Genomic DNA, 26,244 nt, shown 5'->3' on the forward strand with positions numbered 1-26,244 from the left:
GGTCAAAAAGAACCGCCTGCGGTGGGCGGAGTGCATTTCGGGACTACGTTGACTATCAACAAACTCTCATCAAGCCCGTGTCTCCCCTTACCCAGCCCATAACTGTCCAGCACCGCTAGGGATGGTCCGAAATGGTTTCGATCGACAAGTTCTTGGTGATCAGATGCAGGTCAAACGTGTCAGGCACTCGGAATCTAGCAATGGCCCACTTGGTCAGTGGAATGGATTCTGCAAGGGAGTGGGGCCCAACTAACTGTACTTCATTGCCGTGCTCGCCTGTGATTTGTCCCCCGGCCGATTCCACCAGCGACTTGAATCTGATTGCAAGTTAATCAAGTTCCTGGTAAATTGTGAAGGTAACTGACCGGTCCAAGTCGGATTCAGTGATGCCGTCCTGTAAAATGACCTTGGATTTGATTTAACCAGGCCCACGAATCTCGCTAGGGAGGTATGAGACTGACTGTGTGTTCGGGCATCTTGGACTCTACATATGCAAGAGCATGGCAAACAGGCGCAGAAATCAACAACGGGTGGATATTTGGAGACTATCGAACGAGAAGATCAAAAGTAGCGGCAACTTCTATGAGACCGCCGCTTCAATGTTGGTCATGATGATATCATATTGATTGCCCCCTGGTCATCGCGTGCAGTGTCGGAATGCAAATGTTAAAGTCACTCAAAGATGGATCCCAGCCAATCATCCAAGCTCAAATTAAACTAACCCATTAACAACTCATCAGAAGTTTCATACCAAACCTCGGAGATTGGTTTATCTCCCCTAGCTCCCTTTAATCCATCCACCACCGATTCCTCAAATTCTTCAAACCAATTCTCCCAGATAGAGACACAACCAATCCATCCATATTTCTTTCCCCAAATGAAATGGTTTCTTCCCTCGTGATAAAACTTCTCCACGATGCGCGTACTGGCTGCTCTTAGGTCATACAGACCAAGATGTTCCACCAGTCCCACTTCCGCCTTTTCGATCTCCATAGTTTCTTTGTCTAGGATTAACACTCCATCGGTCCAGAATTGAAGTGGCGCTAAATCCATGAGCGTGTAAATGTCTTTGTATTTGAGTGTGTTTATCCTCAGCTCCCTTGATATAGGATCAAGGAGAATCATGCTCCACAGTTGATAGGCCGCTCGAATAAATCCTGGACGCTCACGTTTAGTCAAGTACGGAGGACGTATTGGATTGCCGTCGAAGAACCTCTTATCACGGGGGTTGTCTGTTTGGCTGTTGAAAAATGAGAATTTCTAGGTCGGGCTAAACATACGAGCACGGCCGCTAAGGGTCATCTTAATGACGACCGTTTCATTAAAGTGGACAACGGAGTTCTCCATCACGATAGAGTTTCGGGTCATTTGCAAGAAATCTTGCACCGTCGGAGTCTCATTTCGTAGGGAACCACCTTGGTCTGCCAGCAGCTTTCGCGCATAGCGTCGGCAAGGGATTGCCATTGGACTCACATAATGGTAAATGGTGCTGACATTGTCGTGGAATATCTGTCGGTGTCTTTGACAGGTTGCAGCGAGATGTAGTGTATCGGGAAATGCAGATAGCGAGTAGAAAACACCGAGGATCACCTCGGCGGGAAATGAGGACAGCTCAAGCCGAGGCTGCATTATCATCAGAAAGGCCTAAGATGCAATGGCGGGAAAAGGAGAAGTTGGTTCGAGATTCGATTCGAAGGGAAAATTAGGAGCTTTCTGAATACGATATTTTAGTTTCTCTCTCTTTTGTAAAGTCTTGAAGACTCTTAGTGACCCAAGACTCATTGCAAGGGATGCTGTGGAGTTGATCCCTCCCCCACTGAGGCGCCCCTCTCACATGACCCCCTGAAAAAAATGATTTCAAAGTTAGGCAAAAGGTCGCGGAAATTACAATATAGCTGATACTATTTCTATAGCAAGGTTTCGAGAAGAATCACGGCTGGCGTATGAACCGCTGGAGTCAAGAGAGGGGAGTATTGAAGAAAGGAAGAATGCGCAAACGAGCCACGGGTAGATCACCATTGTGCGTTTCGTGGCAACGCCTCCCTTAACCTAAGCATGTGGTCTGCCGAGTATGACTGATATAAGCGAGTCAATACTGTAATACCCGTGAGGTTGAGAATGGGAATCAGAAAAAAGTAAGTCGCAAGTGACACGAGGGAGACAAGAATTGGGAGGTGCGTCGGAATGCCCGACCGCGACCCTAGTCGTGAGATTATGCATTTGCTAGATACTCAAAAAGTTTAGAATGATAGGTCATCAGTCCCAGGAATATTGCAAATCTTCCAATGAGTCGATTTCAGAGCTTTAATCAGGACTTCGTAAGCGGAGTTCGCCTTCTTGCCAAGAGACCCTTCGGCAAGCCATGCCAAGCCCCCAGGTACAACTCATCATCGCGTAAGCTGGTGTAAGCAGCCCGAAAGTACGTGATCGCAACACTAACTTCTTTTCGACTTCTTGTGGGTACAGTGAGCTGGATCAAACGTGAACGCGGGACAGTCACCTGGCTAGAACCGTAATAATGCCGCGATGCGGCGTTGAGCGGTAAATGGATGACAAGAGATCAATCGCATCTACACACGGTTGTTCAATATTCTTGGCGTTGGGGATTCCCTCGGAAACCGAGCTATAAAAATCAAGGACGGGTGAGAAACAATCCCTATTGCTGGAAAATTGGGGTAAAAAATGACAGCTAACGGCAAGGGGCATTTTGACTCGGATGTTTGGGTTGACGTGCATGCTCACAGACCCTGAGTCTGCAGTCTGTGAGACACAAATTAAGCTAAATTCAGACCGTGCGGAAGCCGGACATCGGTTGGGATTATCGGGCCGATAGAAGTCCCCATCGATGAAATTTATTGGTGCGCATCTCCGGTGGCTTGTTCATTCATTCGTCAAGAGGTTTGGGGGCCGGAAGTTCTCGCTCAAACATGTTGATGGGTATTCTATTGCACGGTGTGAACAGAAGTGACCAACAAAATCAATAGGGTTTTCTCAGTGACATGGTTCCTCCAATATTGAGGACCAGTTAGTCTGGCTATACGATTGTTGTATGTCATCACAGGTTAATTCCATTGGGCAAAAATCTCGATTCTTCAGTTTCACATATAGTAGATAGTAGACCTCATCTTGACTGAGCCTGACCCTAACAACTGCATCTCATAATTCCGGAATACGTATTTAGGAAAAATACGCCTTGGATTTCTTGTCACCGCTCAATCATCCTTGACAGGATTGCCAAGCCATATCGCGGGCGGTAGTTTGCATCGTGTTGTAGCAGTCTCTGCAGGCCAAGACAAGGTGGATGTGGCAACTATAACCAAACCAGATACAGGATAAGCAGTAACCATATCGGGGATTAGCAAGCTCTTTGTCAATATTACCTATCGGCTGAGTGAATGTAGAGGCGAATTGACTTGGGTGGTGAATGTCGAGGTATAAAGAGAGAGAACTCCCCCAGCTCCTCGAAGGGTGAATCAAGGATCACGATAAAACCATCAGCCCTTCAACAAGCAGCCTACTCTTACTGATATCTTAACCCATTTTTCAGAATGCACTTCTCCAAGATCATACAGACAGCTGTCCTTCTGGCAGTGTCCGTTCCAGCCCAGGCTTGGAACAGACTCGACAAGAACAATGCGGTAAGTCGCCCCAGATTGAACGCTTCTCAGAGCCAAAATTGATTCCATATTTAGGCTCTTCTGGTCATCGACCACCAAGTTGGACTTTCGCAGCTCGTGCGCGACTTTGGCACCAATGACTTCCGCAATAACATGCTTGCGCACGCCGCCATAGGCAATGTCTTTGATCTGCCTACTATCTTGACTTCGTCGTCAGACCAAGGCCCCAACGGCCTCCTGCTCAAGGAGATCATGGAGATGCACCCCAATGCCACCTTTGTTCGCCGCCAGGGTGAGGTCAACGCATGGGACAATGCCGACTTCCGTAAAGCCGTCAAGGCAACTGGAAAGAAGCAGTTGATCATTGGTGGCATTGTGACTGAAGTTTGTGAGTAGCTCTGTTTCTTTTCATGCGATCTAGAGCTGGATTTTTTTAACGGGTCAAAATATTAGGCACCGCCTTCTTGGCTCTGTCTCTGATCGATGAGGGATACGAGGTTTTCGCCAACACCGATGCCAGCGGAACTTTCGATGTTAAGCTCGCAGAGGACGCTAACCGCCGTATGGAGCGCGCCGGCGTTACCTTGATGGGGCTTTTCGCGATTGCCTGTGACCTCATGCGGGACTGGCGAAGCACCCCTGGACTTAACGAACTCCTTCCCTTCCTGGACAAGTAAGTCGTACACTACCAGCCCGATACGGTTTGCGAAACTAACTGACTCAACCAAGGTACCAATTTGCTTACGGATTGGTTGCTCGCCACCACGCCGGTGCTATTGAGAACGGTACTCTGTCCGCGATTGAGACCACATTGATATAAATGTGGGCGCAGAGCTGGTGCATATACTTGGCTCATGATAAGTGCCAGTGCTGCGGATAGGCAGGCCTGACAGGTCCGATACCTGCAAGAGTGGGGAAGATGGATCACAGTAGAAGTGCGTGGAAAGGGGTTGACCTATAAGAGTGTATAGCCTTGCCAATCAATCATTATACCTCTTGTTGAGCGATTATCGCAGTAGATGACTGGGCCGCAGAATCAAGGTATCAACTTGAATTAGTCCAACATACCCTTTCAATCATTATAGATCCCCACAGATCTCAAGTTCCATTTTCCTTTTCTTCATACAAGTACTGTCTGACCAATTTCACTGATAAAAGTAGTCAAGGTGCTCAGCCGCATGATCAAGTATCAAAATGACTCCCAAGAGCTCTCTTCAGGTTAATTTTGCTATCATGAGGATAATCCCATTAATCAAGATAAGATGAGTCATGTACTCCGCATAGGCCCACAGTCTAGAACAGATCCTGATTCAAGTTTGAGTGATGGATTGATATCAGGCTTGACATCGATCATGGGTATGCCCGAAACCCCAGGCCACGCATCTGATCGGGTTGGGGTTTCTGATGCGAGAAAGGCAGGGAATATATATCGCGAGTTTTATCCCTCAATTAAATATCGTCGAATGAAAAAAATGACAAGAGATATTATTAGTTTACTCCAAGTATACTTCATCTCCATGTTTTGCTCTATCCCAAGACTACAACGAAAATCACATTATATTGTCTAGTTGTCCACAGAAAGGCTGAGTGCCGCATTTGCACTCATCCGACAGAGCGACAGGTAACAAAGTACCCAAGCTTTAGCCAAATGACGATCGCTTTGTTGCGCGGACGGACTAGAGACCATTCCCGGTTAGGTTTAGATACTAACTGTACCCCGCTCGAAACAGCTGCAACCTTCCCAAATGAAAGAAAAAAGCGAGAAATGAAAGGGGCAATCTTATCGCAATCAGGGGGAACCGTCGGTCTACCGGGCCTAGTCAAACTGCCAGATTAAATCAAAGGTATTGGAAGTGGATACAAGTAGAGCTCCAGCAGTTTATCAATAAAATGACGGAACCCCCCTGCATTGAATCATCTCATCCCTTCTAGCAGGGCCCTGTAACCCCCCAAATCAGCCCTGTCTTATTCTTTTCACTTACCGGACCAAGCTCGCCAGATTGGAGGTCAACAGTCTATAATGGTGCGATATTCGAAAATTTCGGCCGCGGCGGCAGCTTTGCTGCTCCCCTATACCTCGGCACAATTCGTACCCGCCCCCACCGACTTGATCACAAAGAAGGGACATGCTGGAATCAACGTGCGATACAAAGAAGTCCCGGCTGGAATCTGTGAGCAGGATCCAAATGTCAAGAGCTACTCGGGCTACGCAGATGTTGGTGAAAACGAGCATATTTTCTGGTAAGAAAGATCTTTTTCGCGACACGAATTGTACGCGGTAGAACTGGGCAGTCGGCCGGCACAAGACCTTGTTGCCGCGACCGTACTATCGTTTAGATCGACCGGAAATAGATACAAAATACTGCCTCATTCATTCAGAGTAACGCAGAATTTCGTCATACACATTTGGCTAACCATTGAAATATAGGTGGTTCTTTGAGGCAAGAAACCAAGACCCGGAAAAGGTACGTTGCAACGCACCTAGATGAATGTCATAAAAAATCCTAACCAAGCTCCAGGCACCACTGACTGTTTGGATCAATGGAGGACCCGGGTCTTCCTCCATGATTGGATTGTTCCAAGAACTCGGACCGTGCGGAGTGGATTACGATGGGAATGTGTACAATAACCCTTACTCGTGGTCCAACGCGAGCAATATGGTAAGTCTTATAACTAATTTATCACAACTATCACTAACCGACGACCAGCTCTTCATCGATCAGCCAACCACAGTCGGACTGTCCTACTCAATTCCCGTTCCAGCGTACCAAGATAGCGACGGCAACATCATTCAATTGCCTGACGAAACATGCCCCGATTACGCCGAGGAGGTTGGCACATGCGGCACATACTCTAAATCGGACATTAGCCTCGTTCCCAACACAACACAGGGAGCAGCCCCGAACATGTGGAAGACTCTGCAAGGGTTCATGGGCGCATTCCCAAAGTACTCACGCAACGGCTTCTCGTTCACCACCGAGAGTTACGGTGGCCACTACGGCCCAGTGTTCAACGGTAAGACAATCCAAGCGTCTGTCCCCATCGGGCGCATCTAATTCAAAAAAAAAAACAGAATACTTCCTCGAGCAAAACGCCAAGAAGATTCATGGCGCAATCGACATCGAACTTGAAAACGTACTGATCGGAAACGGCTGGTTCGATCCTCTAATCCAATACCAAGCGTACTACAACTTCTCTGTTTCCCCCGGAAACACCTACGACTATGACCCATACAACGCATCCGTCAAAGCGGAATGGTACAACAACCTCTACGGCGAGGGCAACTGCGTCGACCAGACGAAAGCGTGCTATGCAACCGGCCGCAACGACATCTGCTCGACGGCCGACAACTTCTGCGCGAACAAGGTCGAATTCCTGTTCGATATCTACTCCGGCCGCGACGAGTACGACTCGCGCGAGCTGACCCCCGATCCGTTCCCATACGAGTTCTACGTGGACTACCTCAACAGCCCGACGGTCCAGGCTGCGATTGGGGCGTATCAGAATTTCTCCGAGTATTCGTATACGGTTGGGAATGCGTTCGCGAGTACTGGTGACGATGACCGCGAGTCCCAGACTATCGAGGATGTGCAGAAGCTGTTGAAGGCGGGCGTACAGGTGATTATGTATTTCGGCGATGCGTAAGTGCCCTCCTACCGCTGGGATATTTTGGCTCGCTTCCATGAGCTTGACTTTGATTGCACGTGGGCTGACCGGCGGACTACCTTCCTAGTGACTACAACTGCAACTGGATGGGTGGACAAGTTGTCGCAGAGGAAATCAACGCCCCAGGTTACAAATACGCTGGATTCGTCAACATCACGACCTCGGACGGGGTGGTGCACGGGCAGGTCCGTCAAAGCGATTTATACAGCTTTGTGCGCATCTACGAATCCGGCCACGAAGTGCCTTTCTACCAGCCTCTGGCTGCGCTGGAGCTGTTTGAACGAGCGCTCGCAAGAAAGGATATCGCGACTGGCAAGCATGCTGTGACTGTGCATGGCGGGTATAAGACCGTTGGAACGCCTACGAGTGACTACCGGGAGGGAAATAGCACGGTCGTGCTGGAAGTGCTGCCGGACGATGCTACTTACAATACGACCTTGAATGGACCGAACCCGTCGACTGAATCGAAAGTGCGGAGGGAGATCTTGCAGGGCAGGTCTGAGAAGAAGCTGAAGAATCTTCGCAAGGTACGACGGTCGATGGGTGGAAGGCGCCTGGTATAAGCACCGGCTACTCCGTACGGTCAAGCTAGATAGACCATCTCTGAAGCGCGAAATAATCTACAGGGAGCAGTCCCGAAGTATTTTTTTTTCAATCAATTATGGGGCTTGGTGAAGCCAGTCTTATTTATGCAGTAAACCTTTGGCATACAAATAAATATTCACAAGAAGGTAAGTGCGCGGATGGGTGACCATTCCACAGGTGCTGAGAATCTCAATTTAGAGGTAGCCCTTCTCTGAAAGGGCTATACCTGGGCCGTCGTCTCGGTTTGCTCTTCTTTGTCAAACCGAGTGGCCCCGAGCCTTCTGCGGCCACAGGCCAAACTCCGCCCTGATAGCGAAGTTTGACAGCGGAGGGATGGTTTGGCGGTTTCGCGAAGCCGGTGTCTGGCTTCCCGGCCATTGCCTGTCTTTAGGGCAAACACGAAGGAGACTTGACAAGAAGCCTCGTCTGGATAGCTGAATTTCTCATATAATGCTCGCAATGGTCATACGCGAATGAGCCGAGCTGGACCGACGCTCCATCATATCCGAATCCGCCGATTCAGGCGCAAGCATGGCCGAAGACTCTGGCCTGTTCTCCATGGGAAGATCACGACTCTCATAGTCGCGCTGCTGCTTTTCGCCAAGCAGATGCGCAACGGTCTTTTCAATCCACTCCCAGCCCTCCCATTGCCCTTCTGCCTGGGTCGGTGCTGAGGCAGCTGGCCCAGGGATGTTCTCCAGATTTGCCCCCGTCTCGCTCCCCTGCCAGACCCAGCTGCCGTCGCTGGTGCCCTGCATATCCCCAGAGAGATATGCCATTATCACTTCGTTTGGCTCGGGGTCCATCAGCTCACTCGGCTGGGACCGATCAACCAGGCATCGCAGGAAGAACGCGAGGTACCGGCCACAAGCGGCGTTCGCGGCGCGAGCGTCGCCCACGGCCGCGCTAGCCTGCACACAAGCCAAGGCCGGGCCGAATTCTTGCCGGAAGAGAAGGAAGAGCGCACAGCGCCAGATGTGGGTGCAGAGAAGCGTCCCTGCGCTCGACGCAAACAGGGCTCGCCAGTCCCCAGCGCCAGCGTGGTTCCGCATACAGCGCGAAAGGATATTAGCCGTGTCGATGGCGATTGAGACACAGTAGTCTACTGCGGCGATGCGAACGCCGGGTTGACAGAAGGGTGAGATGTTGTGGCGGTGAAGGAGGAGGCGGGCGTTTTGGAGGTAAATGATCGGCGCGAGGGACCGGGGGTCGAGGTCTGTGTCTTGTTTGAGTTGCAGGTGAGTTGGGAAGGTGGTGCGGCAGATGGTGAAGTGACGTTCGAAGGTCTCGAGGGTTGCGTAGCTGATGGAGGTGGAGCGCAGGGTGCGGGTGAGCTGGCCGATGGATCGGACAACGTGAATGGTGGCCAGTAATGGCGATGGCACCGTTTGCTGGTCTTCGGGGAGTTTTCCTTGGGCGTGGGAGTCGTCGTCCACGGGGCAGGGCAGGTCGATGTCGCAGTCCTGATCGTTAATCAAGACTGGCTTGCCCATCTCGAGCGCGAGGAGTCTAGCACGAACAGTTAGCTCTTAGGATTCTTTCCTCGCAGATCAAGCCACGAAATACAAACCGGTCGTAGGTGTACAAGCCCCACCATAGGCGCTTGCGCATCTCGTTTTCAAGCTCCGGCCATGGTCCAGACTCGATGTGCAGCCCAATCTCTTGTGCCACACGCACCGCGGAACCAATCCAGACCCAGCTGGCTGACTTGGAGTTGACTTCGTAGAGGAAGATGCTGGCCAGTAACGCTGCGCGCGCTCGATCCAGGTTGAAGCTGTCCTGCCACACGTCGATGATCCCGCACGAGATGCGGACAAACTTCTTGCCCTCTTCTTCTCGATTCGGCTCAACCGTATGGACCGCGCCGCATGCGAAAACACCGAATAATACAGCTGCCCATTCGCTGGAAACCCCCACAAGAGAGCCCGTTCGGTACACCTTTTCGTATTCTTCTGTAAATTCAGGCCAGTGGAGGACTGGCAGAACGGAGTGAACACAGTGGTAATATTGGGCCAGTAGATGGTCGGCCGACTCTTTTGGCGGCAGTTGTGGCGCCGCACCGGCCGGCACGACCGACTTCAAGCCTTGTTGCTGATATGGATGGGGTACTTTCAAAATGCCTCGACCGTGTTGGCGCAAGTTTGATCGCACTTCTGACAAGTCTTGAGTGATCAGTGCCTTGGGCCGTCTCGACGGTTTATACTCAATCTCGGGCAGCTTGATCATTGGTGTCGTCGATGCGTCGTCCACGTCCATCATCCCATCTGGCCGGAGCATGCCTGATCGTAGTTGCTGTAGCTGTTGCTTGGTTGTTTGCAGTTGCTTCTCCAGATCCTGCACCTGCTTGATGGAAGACATGCGTCGGTTGGTCTCCTTGGTGAACAGACACCGGACCTTTCGGTTGATGCATTCTGTGCAATGCGACGTCTCTGTCGCGTCGCATTTGACCTTGCGCTCGCGGCAGGCATCGCAACTAGGATCTTTGCGGCGCTGTCGATAGGCCCTCTTCTGTTGGAGCGCGGTCGGCGTCGTCTGTTGATGCCCGACCGGGCTGCTTTGGTAGAGGCCCGGGCCAGTTGTAAGTGATCCCATCGGAGGCGCATCGGGAAGGCCACCGCTCTCCGCAGGGGACCCCGAGGCCGAGTCATAGAACCGGGCATACGGCGACGTTGACGGGCCGGGGGGTCGGCCCGACGCCTGAGCCATCGGCGGTGGGGGCAAGGGCTGCGCCTGGGGCTGCTGGACCGGGAGCATGGGCTGCAACAGATGGGCCATTCGCATTCCACTGTCCGGCCGACTTGGCGGAGCGGACGGGAATGCGCCCGTCACCGACTGCACCGGAGGAAGCTCGTACGAGCCACTCCGGTTCGGGTTGGCGGGGCGAAAGGGCGTCTGCTGCATCTTGAGGAAATGAACCGTCATCCGCACTCCGCGATGACGAAGCGAAGACACGAACAGACCAAATGTCAATCAAACCACAACCCAACCCACAAATACCCCAGAAAGGAAATGCTGAAGAAAACGGAAACGCGCGTCGGGATCCAGAGCGAGCGACGGCGCTAGAGAAAATGAAAAATGCACGCGAGTTAGTGGCGGAGCGGCGCGAGGAGAGGCGTATGGAGATGGTCGTGTGGATGTGTCGATGGGTGTGAAGTTGGAGGGGGGTCATACAAGCCGCGCGATAATACGAGTGCCCGGCGAAGACAAGGCGCTATCGTCGACTCAGCTCATTCGCTTGGGGAACCGCCAAAGCCCAAATTTTCCAAAGTCCAAAAGCCAAATGGGAGACCAGCCGGAAAGGGGATGCTAGGTCATTCGCGGGGATATGGCAGGTCCAATGAAGCCATTGTCGGGAAAAAGAGTCGTCTCAAATCGTCAAACCGTCCGGTAGTCCAATGGGTCGCTGAAGGTGCGCGCGGATTGGCCCAGGAGCGCAGGATTGATGCGCGGCGAATAAACCAAATCCAAAGAAGAAAAAGGCCCCAACGGGAACAACAGCACAGCCAAGACCAGGACCGGGAGAATGGTTAAGGGGAAAAGCTCCAGGATCAGGAACCCGGTCGTCGATTCGGAATCGTGGAGACGCCAGTGCCGAGGTTGGCCCACGGGCAATGTGAACGAAGATCCCGGAATCTGCTGCAGCAGCGCGACGGGGAATAGAACACACGAAAGATCGCCTTAGCGCAAGAATGAGGATCAGAATGCAGGACAGCGAAAATGAACGGGATTTGCTCGGGCTGCGATTGCGTCGCGGCGGGTTTCCTGGTGAAGAAAAGGGAGAATACACCGTCGGGATGCGCCAGGAGGGAGAAAGAACAGAAAGGAGGCAACGGGAAGTCGGACGCAGGAGGGCCGAAGGACTATGGAGAACGGAGAACTAAGAACTAAGAAAATAAGGACTAAGAACTAAGAACTAAGAACTAAGAATTAAGAATTAAAAAATTAAGGGAGGATACAACCGACGGCCGAACTAGATCGACGCAAGAACGAGTAGGATTGCGATCATCGTTCGCCCAGGACCGGCTCCATCAGGGTCCCGGATCATGGACACAAAAAGACTATCCAGATCGCGGAGTGGTGAATGGCTTAATGGCCGGAATGGCTTAGTTGAGCGAACCAAGAACCTGCCAGGACCGGACCACTAGGAACCGCTTGGACCGCTAGGACCACTTGGACCACTTGGACCACCAGGACCCGGGATCTGAATTAAGGAATCTTCAGCCGAAATGACACTTTGCGCGACAGCTAGCTCGGGTCTAGCCCGGACTTGGTCAACTTTCCAGTTGACGTCCGCCTGGCTCTAATCGCAGTGACCGCCACCGATCGGGACCCGATCGGGACCGGATAGTGAGATAGTGAGATAGTGAGATAGTGACCAGATAGTGTACAGAGAGCAGCACTCCGGGAAAGCGGCAGCAATATCTGGCTCTCCTGCCCGAGGTCAGACCTCTGCAAGAGGCTTCCCGAGATCGGCAGAGGCCGTGTCGATGGATACCTGAAGCAGTTGAGAGCGTTCTGTCTTCCTTGGATGGACCAGTGGCGGCTGGAGATGAGTGCCCGAGTCCACTCGTGCCCCACCGTCGGGAGGCATCTGGTGACCCTGGTCTTTCCCTCGATCCGTCAGAGCCAGGCCAAGGCATCATGATTCTTGCGATAGACTCTTGAAGTCGGCAGAGGTGGCCGGTCCCCACTTGGACCTTGGACAGCGCGGGGACGAAGGACCGAGTAATCTCTGTATGGAGTACTCCGTACAGAAAGTACCCTCGCCGGGGATCTACTCTTGTGTCCGTGGGAGGTTCATCCTGCCCGGTTTCATCTGTGATTGACTGACACCGGGCCCACTGGGACATGGTAGTTATCACAGACGCCAAGTGACGGTGTGAGGGCTGGGGCGCGGCCGAGGATCGTCGTCGGTAGACGGGCGGCGGTTGGGACAGGCCGGTCCGTTCTTACGCCAGTCAGAATGCAATCTTATTTTCCCCCTAACTTGTCTACGGAGTCTCCGTAGTCACTCTCCGTAACTATAGCCTTAAGCTCCCGTCGGGCTTGTACGGAGCCCGAAGAGGGGAAGTCAAATGATACGTCTAATCAGTGTTGAGGTCCAGCTCAGGAAAACTCCGTTGCGCGCACTGATATTCCCCCTCATCACCGTCCAATGGTTTGTCCGCTCCTCCCTCCTGGCACCAACCCAGGGAGAGAAAACCCGTTGTTCACGGTGGGACCAAGATCTCGGCGCCGTGCCGTCCTCTCCAACGGCCGAACCACTGAACGGAACAATGCAAAGACCTAGTTTTCTTGGGGGGGGGGGAGTTCGCCCACCGCTCTCTTCATCTTCTGCACGCCCTGAGGATCGACTCGGAAAGCAGGCACCAGACCACATGGAAGCCCAGTCCGGATGCTGACCCGGGCAGTGGGCCTGTCACTCCTCGTAAGGAGGCCCATTGTTGGCTTGTTCCGTGGGCTACCCAGCCGACATGGCTTAAACTCGTGCAGTCCGCCCCGCGCCTATCAAAGGGGCTGCCGGGCAGGCCGATGAGGTAAAGCCATGCCGACCGCTGACTGGTCCCGAATTTTATCCGAATTAAACGTTGTCAGGTCGTCTCCGCAAAAGGGGAGGTTTATGGTTAACGGGCTCTACGGGAAATCTACCGAGACGAGACGAGGGGAAACCAATACCTTGGAGGATATACAGAGGACTCAGCGATATACCGTCTTCAAATTGGAGATGGCAACCCTGACACACGTGAGGATAAGAAAATCAATGTTGCTTTTTTTTTTTCCCCGTTAACACGAGAAGCACGGCCGTGCCTCGTGCCTCCCGAACTTTAACGCCAATCTCTCCTCCTTTCTTTAAACCCCCCCACTCCATCCCCAAGCACCTCAGGACCTCCTGAACCCCCCAAACCCACGGCCCAAGGGCACGCTTGGGTCCCACCCCGTCCATGGCCCAGGATTGGGCGGCACAGACGAGGCGTCCGGCTTGCCGGAGAAGATATCCCCGAGCCAGTCTGCTCGCTAAGCGAGTCCCACGGGGTTGGGCGTCCTGCCGGCCTGATCACAGGACCTGCGGCGTCGCAACCGGCGTGCATGCTGTGCAGCAAGCACGGCACCGCCCACTCAGCTTCAGCCCCCCTCCCCCGTTAGGCGAGTTTGCCCTGATCCTGTCAGTTTGGCCCCCCCCCCCGCCCCACCCCACCCCGGTTTCCCTCGGCCAGTGCGCAGGTCCTTATGAGTTCAGATCATCCGTAGCAAATCATGGATGATGGGAGCGGCGAAAGATGCCTTGGCCCTGCATCATTTCGTCTCAGCTCGAGGCTCGACGCTCGAGGCTCGACGCCTTGGCACGTCTATGCCTCATCTCGCTCTCGCTCTGCTCACGAGCAAGAACCGACCGCTAGCTCCCAATCCCAGCTTCCCCGCACCCTCTCTTCGGCTAACGATAAGACGCTTCGGTCCCAGATACCACCCATCTACATCCACGTCCACCGTCCACCGTCCACCGTCCACCATTCCATCATTCACCAGCCTAGCGACCAGGAATCGCCTCACATCGATTTGAGAGAGCGCCCGTGCTAGTGGACCGCCGCACGCGCCCGTCAATATCCTGCATGCACTGTCCCCAATTGCGCCATCCGCCCCTCGCAATGCGCGCTGGCCATCGTATCCCGGGCAAGCTAGCTATGTATGGCGTACGGATACCGTAGAATAAATCCCCGGGCCAACTCAACACTTGTTCAACTTACATAGGCCAGGGGCGCAACCCAGCTGCGTGCTGCATACGTCCTCTTACCCGGAGTACCAGTCTGGAGCAAGAACGCTTGACTGGATAGTCAAGCCCTCGGTTCGTGCCGCTGCTTGTCGGGATTATTCTCCTGCGTCCGCATGGCTTGCAGGGGCTGGATTTATTTGATTTGCTTGGTTTTTGCTCTTCTCCCTGGCAATGCCGCTGGGGAGGCGGGAGGTCCGGAATACGCATGGGCCTATTGGGCTGAACTGGCGCACATGGTGGTATGTGGAACAGTGTAAGCTTTCTCTTCCCTCGTTTCATACCCCAGTGTTGGTTTCGGTAAGCAAACTGCTATAGGCAGGGGACCCTGGGTGGTATGTGCTACGATCGACGCCGTCGGCTACGGGAGTCGAACCATGCCCTTCTTTCACCCCGATGCCTCCCGATCACTGGGCGTGCATCAGCGCTGTCCCCCCCCCCCCCCCCCCAACCACTCCTAAGAATAGCCGCTAGCCAGGCACGGGCCCCAGGCGCAGGATTGAGATCAGCCAACATGCCACGCGCTCACACACGGCCCGCGATTCAGAAACGCAAAAGCAAAAAAAGGGCAAAAAGGGCAACCTCACCCGGTCATCCGTGAAGGAGGTACTTACGGGGCGCCTCGCCTCGTATTGATCATTTGAGTAGAGACTGGAGCTGCATCGACTGTAAGCAGCTCCGATCCTTCCAGCATTCGTATTTCCCTCCGCGCACACTCGAGTCTATTTGCCCGCCCCACAGCGGGACAACGATCCGAGGAGATGAAACCGCGCCGACCAGCAACCGAGCCTTTCCGATTTGCCTGCCGCGAACCATCCTTTTAATCTGAGACCGGAGTACTCCGCAGGCTAATTCGCGGGATTCACAAATTAAACGATTGCTTGGCTTCATCGGTGACGTACCGATCCGGGCTGTTTATCGGGGGTCGCCCGACTGGGCTGTTGGGACAATGGGGGCGACACGTGGATAGATATTTCCTTTGAGGGTGAGCTGCTGGAGGGCTTATTGATGCGGTTCTGTGCCTGGGTTTTATGCAGGTAGGCTCTCGGAACCGAATCGGTGTGGTATAGTTTGAGTTTGGTGTGATGGGGTTTGCATAGCCGGGGCAATGACATTGGGGAAACCCGAATCCCTTTATTTCGAGTTTGCACTCGAAACGCAGAAGCCGCTTGCACAACCCCCCTCTATAATGCCTTAGGTATGGATAATAATTATAATTCTTATATTATTATTCTTCTTCTTATGAAGTTGAGAAGATTGAGATCCATAGTGATATTGTGCCGGAAATTTACATCTGCAGTTTGGTTTGGTTACCTCGCTTTTCGGCTCGGCTTGAGTTCTACTTCACGGCAGAGGCCGAAACATCTCGTCCATCCTGACGAGATAATGCATCCCGCTGCCAGTGCATCCACGTTGCCGACAAACGTATCGCTCTTCTGCTGATACGCCTGCTCGCGCAGTGTACACATCGAATCTTAGCGATAGTGCGTCGCTTGTCTATCGCGGGCAATCTTACCTTATCCTAGAACTCCGCCGAAACCGGCTCCCGGGCTGTCAGACGGGCATGCAGATCAAGCTTCGCTGCGATGCCGCCGACCTCACGCGTGACCCGAAGATTGAAGAGGGTACTGGCCAGGTCACTGCCAAAGCTCTACACTCCCACGCGCTGACCAAGTGGTTCCTTGCTCGGCACATTGCTGATCACACTGGCCACGCCGGAATACACGCCCGCCGTGTGCATGTTTTGAGGGCACGCCGGACTCTTGCGGTGAATCGGTCTTTTGATAGCCCTATGAAAAGCTTCTCCAGGCGCTGATCGCTTCGAGGTTCTTCGTAGCTTTGTTCACGAATAGTGGAGGGCACCGCGTCAGACCTGAACAGCTTATTCTCAGGATCAGCGACATGGTCATTGTATAGTAGGCGCACATATGACTTAACGACTAGTTGACAGTTTGGAGCGTGAAAGCCAAAATAGTCGAAGTCGTCCAGAGGAACTACTGCCGAGACTGTCGACGAGGAGTCCCCGTTCATCGCTCCGTTCGTCTTGTCGTGCGAGCATCCTGTTTCTCTCGGGACCGCCGGTAACACCCATCCAAAGCCTGTAAATAGCAGCTTGAGGAGTACTGCCCTTCGATATTCGGATACTGTGACTTGAAATCTGGCTGGTAGAAATCGTATATATGCCGCATATATGACGCTCGCAGCCGCCCCAGGACAATGATTCCAACGCCAATTACATGTCCAGGGAGAGTTCCGGCACCAAAAATGGGTTCTAGGGGGCGAGGGAGGTGGCGGCAGAAGAAACAGAAGATATCTTGATTCGCTTTGAGAACTTGAGTATCAACTAGTATCTAGAGATCAAGTAAGGACAAGATATGACAAAAATTAAAGGGAAAGTAAGGAAATATCATATTAGCAGTGACTGTGAATCCTATACTATATAGAAAATGCTATCTAAGTAATACTCAGTCAAGAGGCGGTTTACAAGTCACATATACCGTATATACAGGGGAGGAATGGCTTGTTGACTGGATCTCCAGCAGATCAGCATCGCGACACAACCCGCACCACCTCATCCAAGGCGACAACGTAGTGATGTCGACAAATGCCTGATGAAGGCATTGTCTGGGCAAACAGGATACTCAATTCAAATATCCCCATCTCCCCCACCACTCTAACAAACGTTTCTTCCCCCATCACAACAGCATTAGATTTCTTGGTGTTTCTTCCTCCATCCATCCAAAACTGTTCCAAGTCATCCCAATCGCGTCGTCTTGTCCTTATTTCCACCATGAGGAATCGGGGAACACGTGTCCCCCCTATTGTGGCCGTCAGCAGCGAAGAGACTGAGTCTTCTCCAGATGCCCTGCAAGTGGAGGAACTTGTTGATGTGGAAGTTGACACGTCTAGCAACGAGGAATTGCCTAACTCCTCCCTTGAGCCTTCGCCCGCGTCATCCCACCAACCTTCGCCGGAGCCAAGTAAGGCACTATCAGCGGCCTACTCTGCACCTTCGACTACTGCACCGCCTACACCAACTCTAGTGGCTGTGGTGGTGACTAAACCTGCGCAGTCAACTGAGAAACCACCTGTCCTGGGCCTGAATAGTGGTTACAACCCCATCACCACTGGATCCACATCCCAGCTCGAGCAGAACCTCCTGAAGGTCACTCCCTGGTGTGATGTGGACTGGCGACATGGCCCGAAGCCATGCAAAAACAGTCAACCAGTCCCGTGCTGTATACGTGTAGCAAGTGGGAGCTATTGCTTCGGGCAAGTCAGCCTGTGTCCCTGCAGCTGCAATTTTGGTCCTTTCGAAAGCTGCACCACCCCTTGTCACTGGTGGTGACGCCCTCTTCTACCGTGCTTGGGCTAATTGCAATTTCAACCCTGGTGGCAAGAAGTGTTCATTCCGAACTCCCGGCCAGATGTTGCCCGACTTCATCCTGGAGCCCTTGATGGAGCATACGTGACCTCACATGAGCAGATCCTTGCACATCGGTATGATATCGGCTAGGCAATTCTATCTATGTACCAGACTTCCGCGAGACCTACAGGTGGTGCGGGTTGTGTCGCGATACTGATCTGCTGCTGCAGGTCTCGCGGAAGTCTAATTGCACATAGATAGAATTGCCTAGTCGATATCATACCGATGTGCAAGGATATGCTCATGTGGGGCCACAGGGAAGCTTCGAAGTGGCTTTAGAACAATTTCCTCCATAATATCGACACAAGTTTTGGGGAATGGAACACGAAGAGCTTGATGAATGTCCCGAGCGGCGCAATATCCGAGTCAACCGCAATTGCCTCCCGCGCATCCCAGGCTGGGGAACTCAATCCAGTTGACGGTGTTGAAGAACGTGTAGGTGTCGATTCCTTCAATGTTGTTGGCTCCGGCAAGCTGCATGCGGACCGACTTGCAGGATTTGAATTTGTCGAGCATGGATTCAGTGCCTACTTCCAGCCGGCCGATGGAGTCTGGAGAGATGTTGTATTTGCGCGTTTGGAAGGAGACGGCTGTGAGGGCGAGGAGGTATATATCTGAAATCAACGGTCAGTGATGCGGACCCTTGGGCGCTCGGGGTGAATGGGCTTGATGGCAAGTTCACCTTGACAGTCATCACAGAAGCTCATATTTGTCTGGCCCAGTCCGATTGTATATTTGCCGGTGCTAGCTCCCAGGACGTTCTCTAGGTAAGATGGAGGCACATGTTACGAAGGAGCCGGCTGGAAGAACCAGTTGCATTCAACGAAACAACTAAAGTGAAGAAGGAAGAAACAATGGAAGGGAATGCGCTGTTATGTAGAGTGCTCCTGTGCAAACGGGCGAAATCAGGTTAGTCACTTTCTCCAGTCACGCGTCCCTCAGGAAATCTCCAGGTCCATCGTCCGTCATGTGTCACACCACATACTGTCAGAATTTAGGAATGTCATGTTAGGTGATGCCAGGATGGAAAGCAGTTCGTCGGTTCAAAGAAAGTCAACGGATTCGGCTAGAAAAGTAAATCGCAATAGCTTGGATGCCAATATCTTCGGCAGCCATCATGGCATGCGTTATGGTGTTTGTAGATGACAAGAGTACCTAAGGGAACAAGGGGACTCAAAATAATTGGAAACATTGGATTTTTCTCGATATATATATTCTTAGCAATACCCAGCAGCTGTCATCCTATTAGCTCCGTCTCAGAAGCAGCTCCGTCCAACCCTCCGGACACCCCAGTCCACACGCCATTAGCTCTGGTCCATCTCAGAGTGCCTGGAAACAGTTGCAGCACGAACACCAGAGAAAAAGGACCAACCTCCGTTCAGCCGAAAGGAATGGTGGACAGTATCGAGGAATTTTAATGTCTGAGTGGGAACCTGGTGGTGGCATTCGGGGACATACACCTTAGATCGGGTCTGGGAAGAACCCCGGTTGGCCAGGTTTTCGGTACCCAAGACCTTCCGAAACCGAACGATCACGGCTTTACTTAGAAGGCCTTAGCAACAGAGAGATGGCAAGATCAAGCTCCGTTGAATATCCCAGCAAGCCGGCGGGCCAGGCTGCCAGAAGGCCGGTCCATTTCATGGATATCTTGGGCTATTGCTGCTTTTGTGCTTCGTATTTCTCCACAATCAGGTTCACAAAGCTCGCAAGGCCTTCCATTTCTTCCTCCACAGTCTGTCCGAGCCCATTGGGATCGATGCTACACCCGACATAGACCGGCTGCCGCATGCGCCGAGCAAGGATCTTGGCCACCCGTGTCGTGTATTCGATACTGGATGGTGTCGTGTACAGAGTAGTCGATATTGTTGAATTTGAGGATGTTCGCTGGGGATAGTTAGTCACAGTCGAGAATGGTAATCATGGAACAGTTGCTGAAGCAAGATTTCAGATGGATGGGAGATGCGATCATCGAGAAACTGAAATCATCGATAAAGACAGATAGAATAAACCAAAAGAAAACATGATATCAGACATGATAGCGAGGTTTGAATCAATGAACCAACAGCGCCTTAAAGCGGAATAGCATATCTTGTGATCTCCGAATGTTGGGCATATAAATACCTGGTATAACCAGCGGACGAATAAAACGAAAATGATAAAACAAGTAGAGACAGTTCCAAAGATACAAAATGCTGAGCGGAGATACGACTGCCGTGCAGGATTGATGTGATAGAGAACATAGAGAACATAGAGAACATAGAGAACATAGAGAACATAGAGAACATAGAGAACATAGAGAACATAGAGAACATAGAGAACATAGAGAACATAGAGAACATAGAGAACATAGAGAACATAATAGACGGGCCGAAGAACTTACATTAGGCATGGCATAAACAAAGCTACCCATGGGCTTAAAGGAGCCCGACGAGTCACCCGGAGTGGAAGTGGCCAGATGGACGACGGCACAATGCCCCAAGAAGGTTAAATGGACATGTCCGGTCGTATGCAGGGCCTTGGGTAGCGGAAACGAGAGCTCCTGGGGCTTGAGGCTGGGGGAGACCAGCTCCGTCTGCGGGATTGTTGGCGGTGCAGCTGTTGTCATAATGTGTTCTCTGCTCCAAAAGAGGGGTAGGCTTCCGTAAGATGAGAAATGGAAAAAAGGAAACTGTTCTGGTTGCGTGGGTGGTTCTTGCGTGTTCGTCGTCGAGGCCGGTGAGGTTGAAGATTGTACGGTCCCCGCCGGCAAGCGCAGGCGGCTCCACCAATCCCGTTTCACTTTGCCCGCACCGCACTCTGCATACCCACGTCGAGGATCGACACTGGGATCGGTCCGCAGGCCGTTGCGTGTAAAAGGGGGCTCTTTGATTGCAATTCTTGCCCAACGGGACATTCCTGGCCATGGCAGATCCAGAGCAAAGCGTCGCCTCAGATGCAGAGGGGGAGGAAACCTGGACTGGAGACTTTGATCCATTCTCTGATCCCGAGGAGCGAAGGGTTCTCTTTGCTGCGTTCGACTCTTTCAGGTACGTTCGATGCGGGAGGATAATTCTTTCCACTATTTGAGCTACTGTACCGAGTGCATCGGCACATTCCATATTCATGGCATCGTCGACTGACCACGGGAACAGGCAATATCGGCGGACTGCCCATCACAACACTACGCATCGCCGGCGGCAAGCCTTCTACGCCCTGCCCTCAGCACACTGGCACATGCTCTCTGAGCCGCCATTCTCCATCCTCGACACCTTGAACAAGGTCGACGATGCCATCGACACCAATGCTGAGATCGCAGATGCAATCCTGGCCGTAGGGTTGGAGTCCTTTGGGCTCTCCGCTAGCCCAGACAAGCACGACCCTAGCCAGTACTGGCACGGAACAGCCACCGCATCCGACGTCAACAAGGCGCACTCGACCATCCGCCAGTTCTACCGCGACTGGAGCGCCGAAGGCCGTGTCGAGCGGGATGTCTGCTATGCCCCCGTGCTCGAGGACCTCCACGCCGAGTTCCAGACGCGCCGCGACGCCGGCGAGGAGATCCGTGTGCTGGTCCCGGGCGCCGGGCTGGGCCGCCTGGTCTTCGAGGTCTGCCTGGCAGGGTATTCGGCGGAAGGCAACGAGATTTCGTACCACCAGTTGCTGGCGAGTAGCTGGGTACTGAATCACACGGCGGGGCCCGCGGCGCACGCGCTGCACCCATTCGCGCTACAGTTCTCCAACCTACACTCGCGGGCGCAGCAGTTGCGGAGCGTCCTGGTGCCAGACGTGCACCCGGGCACGGCGATGCACGAGGCGGCGCAGGCGCAGGCGCCGTTCGGCTCGATGGCGATGTCGGCGGCGGACTTCGTGGTCCTATACTCGCAGCCCAGTAACCGTGAGACGTTTGACGCGGTGGCGACCGTGTTCTTCATCGACACTGCGCCCAATCTGATTCGATATATTGAGGCGATTCACCATTGTCTCAAGCCCGGAGGCCTGTGGACTAACGTGGGACCGCTACTGTGGCATTTCGAGGACGGGCACCCCCGCCATGACAGCAATGAAGCGCGCCCAGGGCCCACATCTGGTGAGCACTCGGGCATTGGTGAGCCGGGCAATGTGGAGTTGAGTGAGGACGAGGTGATATATCTGATTGAGCGCATGGGCTTCCGCCTGGAAGCGCGGGCGGGCGATCGGCGGCCGTGCGGCTACATCCAGGACGGTGAGAGTATGCTTCAAAACTTGTACCAGCCGTCACACTGGGTGGCGCGGAAAGTGGCTCAGTAGTTCGATGGGGCCGATTGCAGTGTCCAGAACGAAGCGGGTGCAGTTAGGCATCATGTTAGATCCGTCCTCGCAGAAGTAGTGCAAAAACGGCCCCGTCCTAATTTTACTTGATGGGGGCCAAAACGGGGAATAAAGGGACGCGCCGGATGGCTGGTTCCGCACTGATGTTTCCGTGGGTCGACCCGAAATAAACGGGGCAGGGGGAAGGAATTCATGAGATATTATGATTGTATTGAATATTGGAATATATTAGGATGTGAAGGATGAGATCCAATCCACTGCTAGCGACGGTGGTCTATGTCCAAGTCCCGGAATGCATTATCGCAGTATCGCAGTATTGCAGTATTGAAGCATGGAAGTATGGAGATGGGCGTACTCCGAACACTGCCCGCGTGGAGTGCCTTGCCCGGTCGATCAACTTGAGGGGGGCCTTTTTTCATTCAGCTTGAACCCGTCCACTGCGTCCAGAGTACCTACTCCGTACTGGAACTGCTAAGTATAACTAACTCCTGGTTCACGGAGATAATATTCCCCCTTCCAATCCTGCTTCTCAGGCTCAGCCTCTCAGCCTGTCGCAGCCACCGTCCGCCCTGCGTATCACCCACCTCTTTTCTCCCTTTATTCCCTTTCCCACTACTTTTGCGGTGAACGAGCGACCACTACGGAGACTGTTCGGTGTACCCGACACTCTGCTGCTGCGACACTCTTTCCGCCTGGCGCTGACAGGCAGCGCGTTCCCTCGACGGCTCGTATCCCACTCAGCCTTGTCTTCCCTCGTCTGCCTGACACCTCCACTCCACCCTTCACCCTCCAACCACTTCCTCCCTTCCTCTTCCTCCCTTTCCTCCTCCCCCTCTCTCCTCCCCTCTTTAAGCCCCTCGGCGCTTGCCACACATGTCCTCCATGAGCTCCCGGCTTGGCAAGTTCACCTTTCGACGCGACAAAAAGCCCCAGCACCCCCCCGCCTTCCTCCTCCCCCAACCCCAACCCCCTCGTGGTCACCCCCTCCAACGGCACTTCTCCCACCTCGCCTCCTTCCCAGCGCAGCTCGTCGACGAGTCTTTCAGTCAATCAGCAGCCTCAGCCGAATCGACCGCCCAGTTTCCCCTCCAACCGTCCCACAAGTCCCATGGTCCCCGGCCAACTCACCCAGCACCCCGCCCCACTCAACCCCAATCCCAATATGCAGTACTCTGGGCACCAGCACCAGCAACCCATGAACCCCCCTCCGGGATACAGCATGCAACCACCCCAACAATCCATCGGCCACCCCATCCAACAGCAGATGGGTCAGACCCAGTATCGCAATCCCGCCGTCGAGATCGAAGGCGCCAATCGCAACAAGGCCCAACTCATCGTCGGCATTGACTTCGGCACCACCTTCTCAGGTGTTGCGTTCGCGTTCGCAACGAACAACGAGGCCCGAGAAGATATCATTACAGAATGGCCAGGCGCAGGTACACATACGAAACAGAAGGTGAGTCCCAGCAGTCTCCACTCCCGTCGCAAAGGCCTTCCGTTGACCTATTCGCTCCCTTTGTTTTCCTTAGATTCCCACCGTCCTCTACTATGATCAGTACCAAAAAGTGGTAGGCTGGGGCCCCGACATTGCCGAAGCGCTTGCACCAACCGGGTACCCGAAACCCGGTGTCCAGAAGGTGGAATGGTTTAAGCTCCAATTGATGCTGTCGGGCAACACCTATATCGATCCGATCAACCTGCCTCCACTCCCCCTGGGAAATCGGAAATCGATGTCGCGGCCGACTATCTTTTCAAGTTGCGACAAGCCATGCGCGCGCAACTGCAGAAGACGCTCGGGGAGGTGTTTACTCGCGAGGAGCGCAACATCCGCTACTATCTGACAGTGCCCGCGATTTGGAATGATGCCGGCAAGGCGGCGACTCGTGCTGCCGCGATCCAGGCCGGATTCTTGCGCGATGAGAATGACAACCGCCTCACTCTGGTTTCAGAACCGGAGGCGGCTGCACTCTTCTGCGCGAAGACTGGTTTGCTGAACCTGAAGATCGGCGATGCCATTCTGATTGTTGACTGTGGGGGTGGTACTGTCGACCTGATCGCCTACGAAGTCGAAGAGGAGCAACCGTTCAGTGTCATGGAGTGTACTGCAGGATCGGGAGATTCGTGCGGTTCGACCGCACTCAATCGCAATTTCAGCAACATTCTGCGGGCCAAGATTCGAAAGATGAAGCTCCCGGATGGGTCACGTACGGCGGGCAAGGTATACGCCAAGTGTATCATGGATTTCGAGAATCGGATCAAGGCAGACTTCCGCAACAACGGGCAAAAATGGGCCGTGGACGTGGGTATCGAGGCGGACTTCCCTGACGCGGGCATTGAGGAGGGTTACATGACGTTCACCAATGAGGAGATTCTTCAGTGCTTCGAGCCTGTGGTGAACCGCATTCTCGAGCTGGTTCGCAACCAAATTATTGCCATTCAAGCACAGAACCGCTTGCTCCAGGTAGGGATTCTCCTGGCCATCTGGTCTCGCGTTGTGTGCAATACTAACTCTGTTTCAAGAATGTTCTGGTTGTCGGCGGTTTCGGTGCCTCAGAGTACCTCTTCCAGCAGATCAAGCTCCACGTCCCACCGCAATATCAGACTAAGGTTGTCCGTCCCATGGACTCCGTCGCTGCTATCGTCAAGGGTGCCGTGACCGCTGGTATCACGGAACGAGTCATTACCCACCGTGTCGCCCGTCGCCACTATCTGATGGCTACCCTTCAGCCCTTCAAGGAGGGATACCACCCGGAGCAGTACCGGGTGCCCAGTCTGGACGGCCGGGACCGGTGCAAGTACACCCGTCAGATCTTCGTGCAGAAGGGAGAGCGCGTCAAGATCGGCGAGCCGGTCAAAGTCAGCTTCTTCCGTCAAGTGGCGCCTGGTGCAACGCTCATGTACGAGGACGTGCTGTACGCCTGTGATGAGGATGTCTGCCCGGAGTACACCAAGGATCCTCGTAAGTTAACGGCCTTTTTCTTTCCATCTTCGTGTAATCATTTTTGCTTACCTATTTCCCTACAGGCATCAAGGAAGTTGTCACCCTCACCTCTGACCTCTCGCGCAAGAACCTCGAAACCGACTTCGAGCGCATGGACACACCCCAGGGTATCTTCTACCGAGTGTACTTTGATATCTACCTCACCCTAGACGGCAGCGAATTCAGTGCCGAGCTGGTCTGCCAAAACGAGGTCATGGGCCGCTGCCGTGCGAAGTTCCGGTAGATGCGAATTGATTCCCCTCTGCTGATATACCCTGGAGTGTTGTATGCGTGTGAAGCCAAAATGGAGAGAGAAAAGTCCAGATCGGTGGGTGGGACTCGTAAATACATTCTCCTCCGGGGATTGGAGGGGAAAGCAAGATGGATGGGTGACGAGAGAAGGATGTACAGCGAATGGCCGGGATCTCGCGTCCCCTCCTTGTCCCAATGCTCCTCTCACCCACACTCTCCTGGACAGCACTACTGGAGAATGGGCGTTGTTGGATGACACTTGGTGACTTGTTCCGATCAATTCTTTCAAATGCCCTTGAAGGGCGTGCTACTCCGTTCCTCCCACCATATCTCCCACGGCGTTCTTCTTTTTCCGCAATGTGATCGGTGCCACCCGATATCCTCTGGCGAACAGCGCATCTTTGTTTCTTATTTGTTTTCGGCGGTCCCCTTAGATACCTCTTTTCTTTTTTCCTGGCTTGATTGGTTTGGTCTCTCTCGAATGAACTCTATGAGCTGTGGTCAGATCAGAATACAGACCGTTTGCCTTAGTATCGATATACCCCTGGCGACGTAGGCCTCCTAGCTGCTGTAGTCCTGCATCCCTTTCCCCCTCGGATCGCTCACTTGATTTCTCTTCACCCTGTACGCCGACAATCTCCATGCGAACGCGAGATAGCACAGA

General features: G+C 53.2%; 10 protein-coding genes across 10 annotated transcripts; 5 read left to right on the forward strand and 5 right to left on the reverse strand.

Annotated features, from left to right (window-relative positions):
- Positions 1-115: 115 nt before the first annotated feature.
- Positions 116-1,629, reverse strand: N7482_006180 (uncharacterized protein; the record flags this gene model as incomplete). Its single annotated transcript, XM_056688305.1, has 5 exons — positions 116-317; positions 366-406; positions 462-484; positions 723-1,232; positions 1,281-1,629. The coding sequence occupies 5 exons, from the start codon at positions 1,627-1,629 to the stop codon at positions 116-118; spliced, it is 1,125 nt and encodes a 374-aa protein (XP_056543860.1).
- Positions 1,630-3,548: 1,919 nt separating this feature from the next.
- On the forward strand, positions 3,549-4,437 carry N7482_006181 (putative isochorismatase family hydrolase; the record flags this gene model as incomplete). The annotated part of the gene is made up of 4 exons (XM_056688306.1): positions 3,549-3,638; positions 3,693-4,005; positions 4,071-4,290; positions 4,347-4,437. The coding sequence occupies 4 exons, from the start codon at positions 3,549-3,551 to the stop codon at positions 4,435-4,437; spliced, it is 714 nt and encodes a 237-aa protein (XP_056543861.1).
- Positions 4,438-5,637: 1,200 nt separating this feature from the next.
- Positions 5,638-7,846, forward strand: N7482_006182 (uncharacterized protein; the record flags this gene model as incomplete). Its single annotated transcript, XM_056688307.1, has 6 exons — positions 5,638-5,858; positions 6,046-6,082; positions 6,137-6,277; positions 6,326-6,632; positions 6,691-7,258; positions 7,351-7,846. The coding sequence occupies 6 exons, from the start codon at positions 5,638-5,640 to the stop codon at positions 7,844-7,846; spliced, it is 1,770 nt and encodes a 589-aa protein (XP_056543862.1).
- Positions 7,847-8,311: 465 nt separating this feature from the next.
- Positions 8,312-10,769, reverse strand: N7482_006183 (transcription factor domain-containing protein; the record flags this gene model as incomplete). The annotated part of the gene is made up of 2 exons (XM_056688308.1): positions 8,312-9,377; positions 9,439-10,769. The coding sequence occupies 2 exons, from the start codon at positions 10,767-10,769 to the stop codon at positions 8,312-8,314; spliced, it is 2,397 nt and encodes a 798-aa protein (XP_056543863.1).
- A 5,387-nt stretch (positions 10,770-16,156) lies between these two features.
- N7482_006184 (Hydroxymethylglutaryl-CoA synthase) lies at positions 16,157-17,256 on the reverse strand (the record flags this gene model as incomplete). Its single annotated transcript, XM_056688309.1, is given in 4 exon segments — positions 16,157-16,285; positions 16,342-16,762; positions 16,780-16,985; positions 17,203-17,256. 4 exon segments carry the CDS (start codon positions 17,254-17,256, stop codon positions 16,157-16,159), a joined length of 810 nt encoding a protein of 269 aa, XP_056543864.1.
- A 169-nt stretch (positions 17,257-17,425) lies between these two features.
- On the forward strand, positions 17,426-18,107 carry N7482_006185 (uncharacterized protein; the record flags this gene model as incomplete). Its single annotated transcript, XM_056688310.1, has 2 exons — positions 17,426-17,813; positions 17,890-18,107. The coding sequence occupies 2 exons, from the start codon at positions 17,426-17,428 to the stop codon at positions 18,105-18,107; spliced, it is 606 nt and encodes a 201-aa protein (XP_056543865.1).
- Positions 18,108-18,427: 320 nt separating this feature from the next.
- Positions 18,428-18,768, reverse strand: N7482_006186 (Hydroxymethylglutaryl-CoA synthase; the record flags this gene model as incomplete). The annotated part of the gene is made up of 2 exons (XM_056688311.1): positions 18,428-18,675; positions 18,744-18,768. The coding sequence occupies 2 exons, from the start codon at positions 18,766-18,768 to the stop codon at positions 18,428-18,430; spliced, it is 273 nt and encodes a 90-aa protein (XP_056543866.1).
- Positions 18,769-19,714: 946 nt separating this feature from the next.
- Positions 19,715-20,666, reverse strand: N7482_006187 (proteasome assembly chaperone 4 family protein; the record flags this gene model as incomplete). The annotated part of the gene is made up of 2 exons (XM_056688312.1): positions 19,715-19,945; positions 20,442-20,666. 2 exons carry the CDS (start codon positions 20,664-20,666, stop codon positions 19,715-19,717), a joined length of 456 nt encoding a protein of 151 aa, XP_056543867.1.
- Positions 20,667-20,962: 296 nt separating this feature from the next.
- Positions 20,963-22,327, forward strand: N7482_006188 (uncharacterized protein; the record flags this gene model as incomplete). The annotated part of the gene is made up of 2 exons (XM_056688313.1): positions 20,963-21,087; positions 21,193-22,327. The coding sequence occupies 2 exons, from the start codon at positions 20,963-20,965 to the stop codon at positions 22,325-22,327; spliced, it is 1,260 nt and encodes a 419-aa protein (XP_056543868.1).
- An 894-nt stretch (positions 22,328-23,221) lies between these two features.
- On the forward strand, positions 23,222-25,572 carry N7482_006189 (Hsp70 family protein; the record flags this gene model as incomplete). The annotated part of the gene is made up of 6 exons (XM_056688314.1): positions 23,222-23,385; positions 23,429-23,804; positions 23,878-23,985; positions 24,105-24,809; positions 24,869-25,307; positions 25,373-25,572. The coding sequence occupies 6 exons, from the start codon at positions 23,222-23,224 to the stop codon at positions 25,570-25,572; spliced, it is 1,992 nt and encodes a 663-aa protein (XP_056543869.1).
- Positions 25,573-26,244: the final 672 nt, after the last annotated feature.

This window comes from Penicillium canariense, assembly GCF_028826845.1.
Source record: "Penicillium canariense strain IBT 26290 chromosome Unknown utg000003l_segment0_segment0, whole genome shotgun sequence".
In the NCBI taxonomy this organism is placed as follows: domain Eukaryota; kingdom Fungi; phylum Ascomycota; class Eurotiomycetes; order Eurotiales; family Aspergillaceae; genus Penicillium; species Penicillium canariense.